Below are 17,947 nucleotides of genomic sequence, written 5' to 3'. Positions count from 1 at the left end.
ATTTCTGAGGCCAAATGCTCATAGTGTCTGGCTTACCTTCTCCATAGTCTGCTTGAAGCAACTGGATGTGGTTTCCTTTACCATGTTGAAGAAGACCTGTCTGTCCTCATGGTCAATCAGACGGTCATAGAAGACCCGATAAACCTCATGGATCCAAAGTCGGATAAATTTTTCCACATCCTAAAAATCCAGAGTTAATTATTTGTATGAATGGAAGGTGGTACCTGAGTTGGTAGTTTTCTTTCTAGATCCTGGGGTTGACTGTGTTATATTAAACAAGAAAATACTTAGCACAATGCCTAGCAGAGATAAATGCTTAATAAAAGTTAGCTACTACTATTATCACTGTTTATTCATGTAGCTAAGGATATTGCTGAATGAACTTGATAACAGAAATGATAGTGTCTGACCTGCAGGTGGGTGTGAGGGCAGAGCAGTACCCCTTGGATAACCCGTGAAAAGTCCCGTAAGTTAAAGACGTAATGAGACTTGGAGGGAGTTGGCAAGAAATTCTCAACTGCAGCTTTATAAATTGTCATAGTAGCTTGTACCAGCATCTTTCCATACCTTGGGAGGAAGAGAAAGGGAGATTCATCAAGGAGGGGCCAGAACTGAGGATCTGGGCCAATATTGTGGAAGACACAGGAACCTCTTACCTTAAGAACATCACGTCAAATCCTTTCCCAAAGTGCCAGTCAGCAATTGAACTGAAAATCTTGATTAAAATGTCATCCTCAAAGGCGTTGATGGAAAGAATATTCAGATGGCGAGTGAATCGTCCTGGAAAACACACACACTCACACCTACCTCCTGGGCCTTGTGATGCTGGGATATGAAAGAGTATGTTTTCCTCTGTCTTATTGTTCTAGAGCTGTGCTATCCAACATGGCAGCCTCTAACCACATATGGCTATTTAAACCCAATTAATATTAAATCACATTAAAAAATAATTTCCTCATGTTATGCACAAAAAATGAATCATGGAACATTACATCAAAAACTAATGATGTGATATATGGTGATTAACATAACAATAAAAAATTAAAAAAAATAATTTCCTCAGTCTCACTAGCCACATTTCAAGTACACAAGAGTAGCATGTGGCTAGTGGCTGGCTATTGTATTGCATAATGCAAATGTAGAACATCTCCATGATTGCAGAAATCCTATTAACAGCACTAAACTAGTGTTCAAGATTATTTTTTAAAAGTGAAGGCAATATGTGATCATTGTAAAATAGTAAATTCAGAAATACTTTTATAGAAAGTGAGCATCACCTTTGACTTACTTCCCACATACCAAATCCATTCTTCCCTCAATTAACCACTATTAATTTGATATCCTTACATATCTACCTATATCTATATTAACCTGTCTAATGTTAGATATCTATATATTTATATATCTATATATCAGCTTTATTAAGATATAATTCACATACTGTACAATTCACCCATTTAAAGTACACAATTCAATCGCTTTTTAATAGTTGTGAAACCAACACCATAATCAATTTTAGAACATTTTAATCACCTCAGAAAGAAATCTTGTACCCACTAGCAGTCACTCTCCATTTCCTTGGAGCCCTTGGCAACGAATAACCTATTTTCTATTTCTGTAAATTTGTCTGCATATCTGTTTTTAAAAAGCATTTTATTATATAAAATAAAATGCAGATACTGAAAACCAGAGAAAAACAAATATAAAGTTTAGTGAGTCATAAGGTCAACACCCTTATGTCTACCATCCAAGTAAAAAAATAAAGCTTTGCCAGCCCTCCATAGATGCCCCTCCATACATCCCATACCAATCTTAGCCTTCTCTCTCTCTCTCTCCAAAGGTTACTGTTATCCTGACTTTAATAGTGATTTGCTGTCTTGCATTTCTTTGTTTTTATCACCCAAGTGTTCATTCCTACATACCAGATTTTAATCCTCCCAATTAAAAAAAACTTGATATGTCTTCAAGTCTCTTTTAATCTATAGGTTCCCCTTCCAACCCTTTCTTTCATCTTTTGTCTGATAAGAGTATCTGGGCTGTTTGATCTGTAGAGTTTCAACAGTTAGGATTTTGTTCATTGCATACTCATGGTGCAGTTAATTCTGTTCCTCTGTCCTCATATGTATTTCATAGTAATTTGCAGTTGGATCTAGAAATTTGATCAGATTCAGATTCCAGATGGCATGTAGTGGTATATTCTTTCATTAGAGACATAATGATATCTCTCCCTTTGTGATGTTGGTAGCTACGGATGCTCAATGGCTAGATTCATTAAGTCACTCATTAGTGTAAAATGGTGATATTCTGATTCTATCATCTCTTTTTCATATATTGATTGGAATATTTTTATAAAGAGACACTTCCCCTCACCTACGATTTGCTTATACCATGGTACATTTCGTATAAGAAACTCAGGATAAATGTTTGATTCTTTCCATTTATTTATCAGTTTTCAAGATAATAAATTGGTTCCTTACCATCCTCTGTAAAATGACCAACTATCATTGTTTTATAGAGTAATGGATTTAAATATATTTTGATACATTTCAATCCATTAAAATTGCTATCATTGTTGAAGCTCAAATTTTCCCATCTTTGGCCAGTGAGGGCCTCCTTATGTTGCCAACTGAGTCCTGCTGACATGACCATTTAATCTTTAAAAGTTTTCTCATTATCTAGTATATCAAGAAGTTACAAGCTCAACTTGTATATTTTCTGCCCTAGATATGCAATCAGCCATTTCTCAAGAAGCTATGGTTCCTTTTAGTAGGAAACTGGATTTCAAAACAATCTGGGTGGTAGGCATGCTCAGTGTTAATGAGTTGTTTATTATTTCCTAGACCTAGTACATCATGAGCTACTACTGATATTTCTAATTTAGGACTACAGGGCTTTCACTTAATTTCATCCATATTACATCTTGATCTCCTTTCTTCCATACTGAGACTCCTGGTTCTCAAGGATACAAGGGTCAGTGGAAATAGAAAATTCCACAATAACTTGTTTGTATAATCCTACTTTATACAAAGCCCTTAGACTAAGAATATACTACCACTACCAATTATGATAACTGAAAACAGTTTAAAACTTTTTGTACTTGCTATCCTAATCTCCCCTCCATTTTCAGTTGTTCTGTATCACTGGGTCTTATAGCCTTTACATATTATAATCACTCCCAGGTAGTCTTAGTTCAACAAATAACTGTATATTTAATGCTTACTACCAGTTGTTCTATTTCTTTTTTTAAAAATTTTGAATATTGAAATACTTTATTTTTTTGTTGTAGTGTTCAATGATTCATTAGTTGTGTATAACACCTATTTCTTTACAGTCATTTTGATCACGTGAAACCCATTTTCTAGTAGATTCCCAAGAAAGGACTTGTGGAAATAAATCTGACTTATTGCATTCTGCTAAAAGTTTTCCTCTTATATCCGAAAGTCAGCTTTTCTGGCTATAAAATCCTTGACTCCCATTTTATTTCCTTGAGTATCTTAAATACGTTATTTCATTTTCTTCTGGCATAAAGCATTGTGGTTGAATAGTTTTAAGATGCTCTAATTTTATTTCTCTTAAAAGTCATGTACTCTTTTGTGCTTAGATGCCCAAAAGAGTTTTTCCTATTCTTTAAAGTCCAGGAATTTTACTAGGACATGTCTTGGTAGTGATCATTCTTGAGTCTGTATTCTTAGATACACAATGTACCAATTAAGATCATCCTGTCCATTTTCCTTATGGAAAATTTTACAGATAAGAAAGCTAAATGTCAGAGGGGAGAGTGAGGTCAAAGAATCTTAAGTCTAGAGATGGTATTAAGATTCTTAAGCAAGGATGGATCTCAGAATTAAAAACACAGATCCTAGAAGAATCCAGTTGCGCCTGAAGCAAATGTATTCCTGAATTGTTAGATGATGGGGGGAGCTCTTATTTTTTTTTTAATTATTATTTTGTTTAGGCCACTTTGGGTTAGTTGTTCTATCTTTGGCAATTTGAAGAACTGTAAAAAAAAAAAACAAAAAACCCAACAGGTGAATCCATCACCACCCCTGCTTGAGAACCTCTGATCTAGCCTCCCTCCTGGTACACGTGCTGGCCACACTGAACTCTCCTTTTCATATGGAGAGTTTCTCCAGGGAACTCTGTTCCTCCAGGGCCTAGCCAGAGACTCTCACATTCTCTTTTCATCTTCAAGTCCATTTCACACAACTTTCAATATGAAGTCTTCGAATTCCACTCCCTGGAGCTAGCCCAAACCCTTCCAGCTATAGCCTAAATATACTTTTCTCCACCTTCCATCAGGACAGAGTGCCCTGTACCAACCCTCCGTCCATGAAGGTAGTCTGGCTCTGCTGGACGATGAAGAGGAATGAACTTTCTCTTTCACGTACCAGTAATGTCATTTCTTCCTCCCCCGGGGGGCCCCATGGCTGTCACAAGCAGCACATCCACAATGTCCAGCCTGTTTGTATCCTTCTTGTCAAACCAGTAACCATGGTCAATCCACTGCCTCAAGAGCTCAATGGGGGGCTGGGCCCCATACACCTCTTTGGCTGGCATGTTGAGGTCATCTGGGGAAAGAAGGCATGGCCACATACTGTAAGTCTCTGGGCTATTTAAGCCTAATTAATATTCCTTTCATGGGAGAGTCTGTGCATACTTGTCCCATTCCCACTCTAGGCAGGGCTCAGCCAGTGGATATTCTGACCATATGGGAAGAGGATTTCCTGGGTTCTGGGTTCTCCTGCCTCACTGAGATCTCTGCCCATTGTGACTTTAAGGATGCATGGATTAGCATCAACAAACAGGCATTTGATTTTTTTCCCATTCCATCAACCACAGTATATTGATTCTCTACTATGAGCTAGACATTTTATTAATTTCTGAGGATATGATGGTGAGGAAGACAGTCATACTCCCAGCGAACAGCGTATATAATTCAATCAATCACCAGGTAACAACTGAATCCCAATGGGAGAAAAGTTTTGAGCTAGGGTTTTTGTGGAGCAAAATCAAAATGGCAAGGATGGTGACTTTCTCAAGGGTAAGGATTGATTTCCACCAATAGCATATTGTGATCCAGTGACTGCACATAGAAGACACTCAATAAAATGGAAGCTCACTTAATTTTTCTCTAATGAACACTGATTGAATGCCCAGTTTGTTTCAGATAACAGTTCAGGGGTTTTATACATATTATCTCATCTAATCCAAATAATGGCTTTATAAGGAAGATAGTATTACCTTTATGTTAGAGGTGAGGAACTAAGGGTCATGCAAGTTAAATCACAATATGCCTACGGCTAGAAGGTTAGATTTGAACCTAGATCTGTTTGGTTACAAAGCTTAAATTGTTTCTGAATATCCCATAAGAAATAGGAAGGGAGAACAGTTTGAAGGAAAGGGAAAAGGGAAGAAAAGAAAGTGAAAACAAAATAAAATTGGATCTCTGCCTTTAAGAAGCTAATGTTAGTGGGCAAGGATATAAATAAAGATAATATTCACTATCAATACATGAATTTTAAAGACAGGACATGAGATAACCCAGAACAGTAGGGCATTACTTTTACTAAATGACAACCCTATGAGTTAGCAGTAAGAGAGTGGAAAATGTAATGTATTTGTCATAAAAAAACCTAGGTTTGGGTCATGGCTCCAGAATTTTCTTGATGTTTGACAGAGAATTTAACCTTCTGGAGCCTCAATTATCTGACTAGTAAAATGATAATGATGGTTAATAACCTCACAGGGATGTTAGGCTCAAATGAAATAAATGAGGAATGCTTTGTAGAGAGGTAAAATCCTGGGGAAATTCAATGTGCTTATTTCACAAATACTTATTTAGCAATATTTAGGTTTCTTCCTTTTCTGATAACCTTCATCTGACAAAAAATGGAATATGGGGTTTATCACAAAGTGAGTGTTGTTTTTGGAGATGCAAGAGAGTAGACACCCTTCTAGAACTAATTCTCACTACAAAGTAACCTTCCCTGATCCAAAGGCTCATCTTCATCTCAGGGGAAACTGGAAGCCTAATTGAGGCAAAAAGACCTGGACTACATCTTACTGAAAAATCTGACATATAGTACTTAATCAATAAATACATGGTAACGAAAGGAGGAAAGGAATGGAAAAACAAAATTAAAGACGAGAGAAAGGGAGGGAAGGGGGAGGGAAAAAAGGTGGGAGGAAGAAAGGAAGGGAAGCAGGATGGAGAAGAAAAGGGGAGGGAAGTAATACTAAATTACATTAACCAGAAATACGTTATTTCTTAGAGAGAGTAAAAGAACCGTGCAGTGGGAGATTCTGGTTTGCTGCAGCATAGAAGAATCTGATTGTGTTCAGATTCAGGCTAATGCCTTACCAACAAATACCACTGCTTTCTTCCCTATGGGAGGCCCAAACAGGCCCTTCCGTCGTCGATCCAGCTTGGACATGATGATATCCTGAGTCTGATTGGCTGAGGTTCGGGCAGAGAAATTGATGAAGTTGGGCAGGTAGGTGTTTTTGGGAAGGTGGAGAAGGAAATTGTTGGTAATGACTGATTTGCCAGTGCCTGTGGGCCCCACAAACAGCACTGGAATTTCATGGTCCACGTAGGTTTTCAAGAAGAAGGACTGCCTGGCTGTCTCCACTGTGGAGATGATGAGTTCTGAGACCTGTACCACAAAGACATGGGATAGTCTTGTTACTGGGTCAGGGAGGCTGGGTCTTGGCATTCAGACTTACTGTCCATTCAGCTCCATCCCTTACTATCTTTATGACTTTGAGTGAGTATTTAACCTGCACAGGGCCTCAGTTTCTTCATCTGTGAGACAGGATAATAATGGCACCTAGGTCACTAAGCTGTTTTGAGGGTTAAATGAGATCATACATGTCAAGATGGGCATTATTGGCTCTGATTTATAGATGAGGAAACTGTGGTCCATAGCTCTTCTGCAATTTGTCCAAGTAATGCAGCAAGTAAGCGGAAATGCAGGAACTTGAATTCCAGCTTGTCTGATTCCAAAGTCTATATTCTTTTTTTTTTTTTTTTAAGATTTTATTTATTTATTTGACAGAGAGAGAGAGAGAGAGCACAAGCAGGGGGAGCAGCAGAGGGAGAGGGAGAAACAGGCTCTCTGCTCAGCAGGGAGCCCAACACGGGGCTGGATTCCAGGACCCTGGGATCATGACCTAAGCTGAAGGCAGATGCTTAACGGACTGAGCCACCCAGGCGCCCCTCCCAAGTCTATATTCTTAACCACTGAACTATCATGGTATAGACACCAATTACATTAAGGACTGGTCTATAGCTGTTGCCCTCTGAGATCATTGCTCTGAACCAACTTGTCTGCTTTGCCCCAGGCAAGGTCCACTTCCCATATGACATCCTACTGCTTGGCTTGAGGGGGTGGGTTCTGACTCTCAGTCCCCATTCCCTGCACTTATTCCTGATCTGCTTTTTCCAACACTCAGATTCTTGGTTCTAGGACCCACCCCCATTTAGCCTTTTTTTCCAATATGGGGATTATAACACTCTTCCTGTTATTCAGACCCCAAATGGACTCTAAGGCCTTGGTCTTAGGCTCCTGGAATCCCTATTACTTTGAATAGAATACCTTACCTTAGTTTGGCTTCTCTGAGCCTGAACCCTGTCATCAATCATTTGGCCACATTTGGTTCCTCCATGGGAACAGAGGAAGGGAAAAGAAGATGTATATCATATGCTGACATCTCCCTATATGTCTAGGCTGGGAGGGGCCAGTGAACAGGAAGCCACTGTTTGCACAACTCTAGAAAGCACCGTTCACACTATGGTTTATGTAAATGGTGCCCCTAAAGCAAAGCTAGACCATAATGTCAATGGAGCCAACTGAGTCTGTGCAACATGGCAGCCCTGTGTGTACTAGCAGAAAAAGGCTGGGCTTCTTTTGATAAGTAATTAGCTCAAAGGAAAAGGAACAGACAGGGCAGGAATTGAAGTATAGAGGAAGAAAATTAATAGGTACTGAGCTATGGAGGTTCTGCCTATATTATCCTCTGCTGTTTTCCCAGTAACCCTCTGAGGCTGGAGAATTACTGGATCACTTGTCCAAAGCCACGTAGCTGGTAAGTGGTGCTGAATGCAGGGCCAGGCAAAGATGCTTATTTTGCTACCAATATGGAATTTAAAGCAAGTTGGGTTTCAGAGATTTTTATTTTCAGAGACTAGAACACCTGTTTGACAAGGGGAAAATTTTCAGCAGAACTTAAAATCTTTCCTGCATTGGACTCTCTTATTTGCAGGAATTCAGCACGATTTCAAACTCCTGGAGTTCAGGTGACTGAGCTCTTTAAGGAGAATTAAAGTTTTGGACCTCTGTGCTTGGGGCTTCTGCACAACACTCAGCCGCCAGAGTGTGTCCTGAATTCAGCACACATCCACCTCTATTCATCACACCATCTTCAGGAACAGCTGTGGTCTTGCCAGCTGTCTGACTTGTGTCAATATTCTCACTTTTCCATCCACTGTTCACCACTCCATTTGGGGCCTGAATGATCTGCAATCACCCCCAGAAAAATGAAAGTATGTCCACGAGATACTACTAACAGAGGCAAATTTTCCACAATGAAATGAGCAGGAGTTGTAGCTGAATCATCTGCTAACCAGAAAACCCATTCATCAGACCTGTTTTTCTAAGAATTCTCATCTCTGGGAATTTTGAAGAAAACAATCTTTTTTGGCTGAGATGTCTGAGAGGTAAGACCAATGACCACCTGGCATTGATCACTGACCACATGACAATGCTAATAATCAAAATAGCAACCAACATGAATCTAGCACATAATGCGTGCCATGTGTTCATGCCTTCAATTCTTGCAAACACCCTTTAAGTATTCTTTCTGCTACTGTGTAGTTGAGTAAACTGAGGCAGAGAGCGTGAAGGCTGAGTAAGGAATCTGCGTCTAACTCTAAAGTCCATGCGTTTGAAGGCTGATCCAGCTCATGTTTGAAACTTTTTCTAAAGAAAGTTCTTAAAAATGCTAATACAGAACTGACATCAATTCCTCCACCTTAGAGAAAATTCAGGTAATTTTAGAAACCAAAGCTCCATGGCAAATACCTCTCTTTTACCTTTGCATTAGCTGGGATATCTTCCTCCTCTTTGGTGATATATTCTGTCCATGTGCACCAATGTCCACTACCTTGCTTGAGGAAATAAAAATCATAGATGCTTCCTGGATTCAAAGACACAGAACAGGTCATTAGCATGCTGGGGGTTTACATTTCATACTTAAGGTATTTTACCACCTCAGCTAGAGGCCTCTGAAAATGTACAACTACCAGTACTGGCAGAGCTGTGGTGAAACTTACACATTAATGGTAACCGCATAAACTGGAAAAAAGCTTTTAAAGAGTAATGACTTTATCATTTGTATAAAAAAATGAGAGGTACTAGTTATACAAAGAATTACTTTAATAAGGTAAAACAGGAAGTATTGCACAATAGAAGAAGGCAATAAATCAAATCTCACATCCAGAAATAACTTTTGATGGCAATCCTGGCTTTCTCTCTGGCACACAACACATTGAACATGGAAGGACAGATGAAAGAAAGGATTTAATAAGGATAGGATCATTTGATATTATATATTATACTGTTATATATTACACTATTATGCATTAATATATGATACATATTCTATTAATGCACATATATATTATATAATTACATCATATATTAAAATTATTATATATGATATATATTATACTATTTTAAAATAAAGATGTTAAATTTTATTACACCTAACCATAGCAGAAGAAAAGGAGAGTAAAAACTGAAGTAAAACTGAAGGACCTGCTGAACTTCAGATAAATCATGATTTACTACAAGAGATATTACTTCCTAAAAGATGCTTTTTGAAAAAAAATTGAGGTATGAGTGACATAATAGTTTCAACTGTACAACATAATATTTGATATTTGTATATACTGAGAAATGATCACCACAATAAGACTAGTTAACATTTGTTTCCACATATAGTAACAATTTTTTTTCTTGTGATGAGAACTTTTAAGATATACTCTCTCAGCAAGACACTTAAAAAAAATCTTTATTTATAAAAACCTTTAACCATCACCAACAGGCATTAACAAACATTTTCTTAAGAACAATAATCTCCAGGGACCCCTGGGTGGCTCAGTGGGTTAGGCGTCTGACTCTTGATTTTGGCCCAGGTCATGCTATTGAGCCCCACAATGGGCTCTACACTGAGTGGAGCCTGCTTAGGATTCTCTCTCTCCCTCTGCCCCTCCTCCCACTTGCATGTGCGTATGCACTTCTCTCTCTCTCAAAAAAAAAAAAATCTCCATACCCAATGTGGGGCTTGAACTCATGATCCCAAGATCAAGAGCTGCATGATCTACTGGTTGAGCCAGCCAGGAGCCCCATGATGCTTCTTAACTAAAAAATAATTTTAAGTGATTATAGGCTTAACGTTATGCTTTTAAAAATCATTTAGTCCAACTTTATGATTGTAGTTTAACTTTTTATCATGTAAAAAATAATTTAAATACATGAAAGTAAGGAGAATAGTATAATAAACTGCCATGTACCCATTATCTGGCTTCAATAATTATCAGCATTTCGCTATTCTTGTCTCATCCATGTCCCCACCACTAATCACCACCATATTCATTTGCCCCCCTCCCTTTCCCTCTCCCCCTCTCTCTCCCATCCCTTTCCTTTCTTCTTTCTCTGTCTGGAGTATTTTGAAGCAAATCCAGACATTGTATTTCATTTGTAAATCCACATGACTCAACATTAGACCAATTTCATTGATTCGTTTATAAGCTATGAGGTTATTAACTCACTCTTCTTTCCATCTCCCCTCCTCTGGGGTCTTTTGTTGTTGCTGAGGATAACCATAATTCTCCCATTCCTTAGTCTGAGGTCTATATTTCAATAGATTCAATGCTGAAATTTAAGGCTTTTAACACAGACCATTCAACAGTTCTTCATTTTGATTGATCAACCAATCAGTTGGCTGATTTCTTTTCTTTTCTTTTTTTCCCAAGAAGGGACTTATAGGTGCTCCATTCTCTCAGTTCTTGCAAGTTTGGTAATATCTGTCAGCTGATTTTGTTTTTGAACAGTGACTTGGCTGGAGTGATATTCTCATGTCACATTTTCTTTCCTTTAGACTTCTGACTGTTGTCTTATGCTTCCCTGTGTACTAAGTTGCTGTGTGGAAGTGTGAGATCCATCAGATACTTCCCCCTTCACTGACCTTTTTTTTCCTTATCTAGATGTGTGATGCAATCTCTTATCTGTAAGCCCAATAACTTATTTGGGCTATGTCTTTTGGACAATTATTCTATATCAGTTTTTCTTGAAACATAGCATGCTCATAATTTGTTAACATTTTAGGAATAATTTCTCATTTATATCTTTATATATATTGTCTATACTATTTGCTGAGTTACCTACTTAAGGAATTAGCATTGTTTGGCCTCCATATCAATCATATTATTGATAATCACTTTAATGTATTTGGCTTTTCTTCTATAGTAAGTGTAATTCTCTCAACCCTTCCCTCTAAGCCATTTATGAGATGTCTACACTTTATTCCTTGCTATTCCTAATATATTTATTAGATCATTAATGGTATTGTTTCATTGTCAATTTGTTTCTTTGGTTTTTATTTTATTTAAATTCAATTAACATATAGTATATTATTAGTTTCAGAGGTCGAGTTCAGGGATTCATCAGTTGTATATAATACCCAGTGCTCATTACATCACATGCCCTCCTTAATGCCCATCATCCAGTTATCCCATCTCCCTACCCCTCCCCTCCAGCAACCCTATTTGTTTCCTATAGTTAAGAGTCTCTTGTGGTTTGTCTTCCTCTCTGATTGTCTTATTTTCCCCCCCTTTTCCCTTATGATCCTCTGTTTTGTTTCTTAAATTCCACATATGAGTGAAATCATATAATTGTCTTTCTCTGCTTGACTTATTTCACTTAGCATAATACCCTCTAATTCCATCCACATCATTGCAAATGACAAGATTTTTCTTTTCTTTTTTTTTTTTTGAGAGAGAGAGAATGTGTGACCTGGTGGGTGGGTGGTGAGTGGGAGGGGCAGAGGCAGAGGAAGAGAGAGAATCCCAAGCAGGCTCCACACCTAGCATGGAGCCTGATGCGGGGCTCAATCTCACGACCCTGAAATCATGACCTGAGCCGAAATCATGAGTTGGATACTTAACCCTCTGAGCCACCCAGGTGCACCTGTTCTTTGGTTTTTAATCCCTCTTTTCCTCTAATTCTGGGTTTTATCACCTCATCTGCAAACTTTGAAAAGACAGCTTTATTGAGATGAAAGTCATCCATATTAATGGTTTACTAAAAATATATGTATACATGATGAACTAATATTCATAGTTGTGCAGCCATTACTATAACCAATTTTAAGACATTTCATTATATGGAAAAGATACCCTATATCTTTTAGCTGTTATCCCTCATCTCCCCCACCAATCCCCTGCACTGGGCAACCACTAATCTACAGTCTCTATAGATTTGTCTATTCTGGACATTTTGTATAAATGAAATCATATAATATGTGTTCTTTTATGACTACCTTATTTTACTCCATGATCGAGCTATTGATCTATCTGCTTTTTTTTTTTTAAGTAGGCTCCATCCCCAGGGTGGAGCCCAATGTGGGGCTTGAACTCACAACCCTGGGATCAAGACCTGAGCTGAGATCAAGAGTCAGACAGTTAACTGACTGAGCCACCCAGGTGTCCCTCATAATATTTTTAAGGTTCATCCATGTTGTAGCATGTATTATTACTTCACTTCTTTTTATTGTTAAAGAAAATTCCATTGTATGGATATATTCTATTTTATTTATTCACTGATCTGTTGGTGGAAATTTGAATTGTTTCCACTTTTTGGCCATTATGAATAATGCTGCTCTGAACATTCATGTACAAATTTTTGTGTGGACAAATGTTTCTGTTTCTCTTGGGCATATACCTAGGAGTGGAATTGCTGGGTCATATGGTAACTCTGTTTAAGTTTTGAGGAATTATCAAATACTGTTTTCCAACACTGCTGTACCATTTTACATTTCCCTTACATATGTGAGAGTTCCAATTTTCCCATGTTCTCACCAACACTTGTTGTTTTCTGTGTTTTTTATTATTTTCCTCCTAGTTGTGAAGTGGTATCTCATTGTGTTTTTGATTTGCATTTCCCATGGCTAATGATGCTGTCATGTGTTTATTGACTCTTTGTGTATCTTCTTTGGAGAAATGTCTATTCAGTTACTTTGCCCATTTTTAGTAGGGTTATCTCTTTATTATTGTGTTGTAATACCTCTTTATATATTCCAGATATAAGTCCCTTATCAGACACATGATTTGTAAAAAAAAAAAAATTCACCCATTCTGTGGGTCATCTTTCCACTTTTTTGACCTCGTCCTTTGAAGCACAAAAGTTTTTAATTTTTTAAAGAAGATTTTGGACACAGAGAGAGAACAAAGAGGAGGGGCAGAGAGAAAGGGAAAGAGAATCTAAAGCAGACTCCACGTTGAGTGCAGAACCTGATGTGGGGCTCAGTCTCACAACACTGAGATCACAACCTGAGCTGAAGCCAAGAATCAGATGCTTAACCGACTGTGCCACCCAGGTGCCCCATAAAAGTTTTTAATTTTGACAAAGTCCAGTTTACCTATTTTTTCTTTTGTTGCTTGTGTTTTTGGTGTCCTAAGAAACCATTGCCTAGTTCAAGGCCATGAAGATTTGCACCTCTATTTTTTATTTTTAACAATTTTTAGCAATTTTACAAATTTAACTCTTAAATTTAGGACTTTGATTCATGGTAATTTTGGACTATGGTGTGAAGTACAAGAACAAATTCATTACTTTACATGTAAATATTCAGTTGTCCCAGCACCAGTTGTTGAAAAGAGTATTCTTTTCCCACGTAATTATCTTGGCATCTTTGTCAAAAATCAACTTACCATAAATGTGAGGGGCTTATTTCTGAACTCTCAATTCTATTCCACTGAGCTCTATATCCTTTTGCCAGTACCACACTGTTCAGCTTTTTAAAAACTTTTAAACTTAAAAAACTTTTTAAAAAACTAAATTCATGTTATTACTAAGTTCTTTCAACAGAAATGTTTTCTGTTTCTTAGGTAATTTTCTTTTAAATTTAAAAACAAATTTTTTTAAAGATTTTATTTATTTGAGAGAGAGGAGAGAGAGAGAGAGAGAGAGCGCACAAGCTGGGGGAAGGGGCAGAGGGAGAGAAGCAGACTCCCTGCTGAACAGGGAGCCTGGCACAGGTCTCAAATCCAGGACCCAAGGATCATGACCCAAGCGGAAGGCAGATGCTTAACCGATTGAGCCACCCAGGTGCCCCTCTTTTTTTAATTTTTATTTTTAAAGATTTATTTTAGAGACATAGAGCGCACATGTGTGCACGCAGAGAGGGGGAGGCAGGGGCAGAGGGAGAGGAAGACAGAATCTTAAGCAGACTGCACTGAGCATGGAGCCCAACACAGGGTTTGATCCCAGGACCCTGAGATTATGACCTGAGCTGAAACCAAGAGTCAGATGCTTAACTGACTGTGACACGCAGGCACCCCGGTAAGGTTTTCTTTTAGATTCATTCATTCTGTCTATCTGCCTCTCTCTCATGTTCATAGTTTTCATACCATTCTTGCTCTGATACAATCAGGTTTAAGTTCTTGACATCTTTCCCAACATTATCAGAAGCCAGTTTATCTCCCCAACTTTCCCGACCACAATTCAAGGACTGGTGTGTGGCTTTCTTTTCCGTAGCATGAAGTTACAGGGATTGGGTAAAAGGAAATGTCAATTGCCCTTGCTAGGAAACCTGGGCTCTACACTCTCTTTCTACAAGTTGGCCAACTTTCCTGAACTATGGTTCCACTCCCAACCCAGTTGGGAAATGCCCCACACTCCTGTACGATTCATCTCACAACCGTGACACAGCACAGAGCTCTGGAAGATGTAAACCCTGGTAGTTTCTCCCACCTGTACTAAGGTCCTACAGAAGCATGCAGGGGCTTCATGCCCAAGGGTTTCTCTTAGACATTGTTCGCATCTGCAGGCACCACTGTAATCCACTTCTCTCCACAGTGGTGATGATGAGTGAGAACTCACGATTTTGTCAACTCACCACCTTTCTTCAAAATCCCTCTTAGGAGGACAGTGGGATGGTGCGTTCTGGGTTGGGAGATGCAGCATGCCAGATCTTGTGTTTCTCTTCTTGCCCACCACTTTTCAATGTTTATAGAACCAGTCATTTTCTCTAGCTGTTGCTGGGAAATTCTTAGGCGTAATTGTGCCGTTGTTGTTTTTGTTCATTTCATTAGGTATTAAAGGAGGGAGCTCTGTTATCCTACATCACTCTGCAGCTTTACCTAGAAGTTAATCTGGCATAACACTTTTAGAAAGCAATCTGGCATTATGCTTACAGAGCTACAAAAATGTTCTGTAGTCTAAGTCAGAAAGCCCACTTCTGGGAATTTATCATAAGGAAATAATTCACAATGAAAATAATCTCTATACATGAGTATGCAGCACCATCTGTGATAGCAAAAATTTGGAAATAATTTACATGTCTCACATTAGGAGACCAGTCAAAATTATGTTTTATGAGATGAATGGATTATTTTGCAAAAACTAAGTATTAACATAAAAGATGCTTTTAAGAAACAATGACAGATCAGGGAGCCTGGGTGGCTCAGTCAGTTAAGCATCTGCCTTCAGCTCAGGTCATGATCTCAGGGTCCTGAGATGGAGCCCCACTTTGGGCTCCCTGCTCAGAGGGGAGTCTGCTTCTCCCTCTCCTTCTGCACCCCCTCCCCCCTGGCTAGTGCTCTCTCCCTCTCTCTCTCTCAAATAAATAAAATCTTTAAAAAAAAAGAATGACAGATGAAAATAGAATAAAAATAGAATATATGTCATTATGGTAACTAGGTAGAGAGCTGAAATCAGGTGGAAAAGACAGAAAATTTTTTGAAAACTGAAATACTTGTGAGAGGGTGGTATGAACAAAGAGATGCTTTTTGGTAATTTTTACTTAATGGAATTGATTTTTTTTTACAATAAAAAAAAGGAGACTAAAAGCATGAATCAGAAAAGTATTTGTCTTCCTTCCCTGGCTGATAGGATTAGCTAGAGCTAGTTTGTGGCTTGATATAGGGACATTAGGCCAAACAGAAAAGGTTCAACTGAGTAAAAGAGTTACTAGCTATGTGACCTTGGTTAAGGTTACCATTTGTACACCTGTAAAATGGGCCTGATTTTATGTCAATCTCAGAAAATCACTGTAGAGGGTAAATGAGATACACATGTCAAACATGTAGCATAGCTCTGAGTACACAGATAGTTTCAGCTGAGAAGACTCAGCTCTAGGTTTCAGGTTCTTACCAGAGCAATGGCTCCTGTTCACTTTGCACTGTGATTTTAACCCAAATTCAGGTCCAGCTACAAGGGCAGAAAGAAGAGAATAGTAGAAATAGTAGAAATCCAGGTAATTCTATTACCTCTGGCCACCGCTACTTCACCCTGTTTTCCTCTCTGACACTTGAGAGAATAAAGTAAACTTTTCAACAAAGAAGTGAGTTTTCAAAAGGCACACGGTGAATGGGTGAATAAAGGGAAATTTAGCACTTTCTGGACAAATAAATCTCTGGGTTAACAAACAAGGATCTATGTCAGATGATGTGAACCCAAACTTGAGAGAATCCTCCAAAGGCCTGTTTGCTTTCCTTAATATATGCTCCCCAATGTAGTTCCTCTAGCATTTATCTTAGAAGTCCACTTAGCCCACAGCTCCCGAACATGAAAAGCCGGGATTACAATGTCCCGTAAGGTCAGGAAAGGCCTCCCTGGAGCTCTTACCATGAGAATTTTAACCCTGGGTCCTTGAGGAAAACCTAGAAAGGCATTTTAAGCTTTTTAAGGTCATAATAAGAAACTATACTCAGAGACAGACATGAGAGGTCACATACTCCATGATTTCATACATATGAAATACCTGAGAAAGGCAAATATACAGAGAGAATGTGAGTGGTTGCCTGGGGCTAAAAATGGGAACAGGGATTAATTGAAAATGGGCCTGAAGGATCTTATCAGGGTGATGAAAATGTTCTGAAATTGGATTATGGTGACAATTGCACAACTATGCAAATTTACTAAAAACCACTGATTTGTACACTTACATGGGATAATTTTATGGTATGTAAGTTATACCTCAATATAGTTATATATATATAAAAGCATACTTAGTACTTAAAACATGTCTTTTGATTCAAATGGGTTCTGGCTAGGAGCTTTGAAATTCCAAACGAAAATACTTATTAAGGCGCAAGGGAAAGAAGTGGAATGATGTCACTGGAAAAAAAAAAAAACAACTGAAAAAATCTAAGCAAAATTTACAGCTGGAATGGGAAATCTTACCTCAAAAGACTGCATGAGGAAACGCAACAGAGGCCACCAGGATGCACAGACTCAGGTTACATCCCACAGAGAAAACTGGGTAGCTGTTCCATTGCCCTGCCAGGTATTAATCTGGGAGGACTGTCTCATTTTCTCCTCACCAGGCTCTTTCTAGAGCTGTAAGGGGCAGCAGGGTTCCAGTCCATAATGAGTAAGGAGGATTCAGGCAGAATACCTGAGATTCGGTGAGATAACGGTCTTCCAAAGTAAAGAGCCACAGATGCCCCTCTGTTGAGGAACTTCCCTTTTCTAGAATGGTGATAGATGAAACAGATAGAAAAGGCTGCCCCCAACAGATGGCATTAGTTGATCATATGTGGTCATTGGATGTTGGCCATCTTATTGTTCCTTACTCTAGAGCACAGTTTATAGCATCTGGGTTTATTTTAAAAGTGTTAAATGGGGATGCCTGGGTGGTGCAGTTGGTTAAGCATCTGACT

The 17,947-nt window shown here is 38.5% G+C and overlaps 1 protein-coding gene across 3 annotated transcripts in view; it reads right to left on the bottom strand.

Moving 5' to 3' along the window:
* DNAH3 (dynein axonemal heavy chain 3) overlaps window positions 1–17,947 on the bottom strand; it is a 180,099-nt gene that overhangs the window by 47,405 nt on the left and 114,747 nt on the right. For all 3 annotated transcript variants that reach the window (XM_088029049.1, XM_088029048.1, XM_028095231.2), the window contains 6 exons: window positions 9,095–9,198; window positions 6,362–6,656; window positions 4,389–4,568; window positions 657–780; window positions 411–567; window positions 37–180 (listed from right to left, as the gene is read on the bottom strand). In XM_088029049.1, the coding sequence (XP_087885175.1) occupies window positions 37–180; window positions 411–567; window positions 657–780; window positions 4,389–4,568; window positions 6,362–6,656; window positions 9,095–9,198 (1,004 nt within the window). The remainder of the gene's footprint in view (window positions 1–36; window positions 181–410; window positions 568–656; window positions 781–4,388; window positions 4,569–6,361; window positions 6,657–9,094; window positions 9,199–17,947) is intronic.

This window comes from Eumetopias jubatus, unplaced genomic scaffold (assembly GCF_037043125.1).
Source record: "Eumetopias jubatus isolate StellerSeaLion01/CBP00866 unplaced genomic scaffold, mEumJub1_p1.0 scaffold_12, whole genome shotgun sequence".
Lineage (NCBI taxonomy): Eukaryota > Metazoa > Chordata > Mammalia > Carnivora > Otariidae > Eumetopias > Eumetopias jubatus.
The sequence above is the reverse complement of the archived record's forward strand: the minus strand, read 5'-3'. Positions and strand labels throughout refer to the sequence as shown.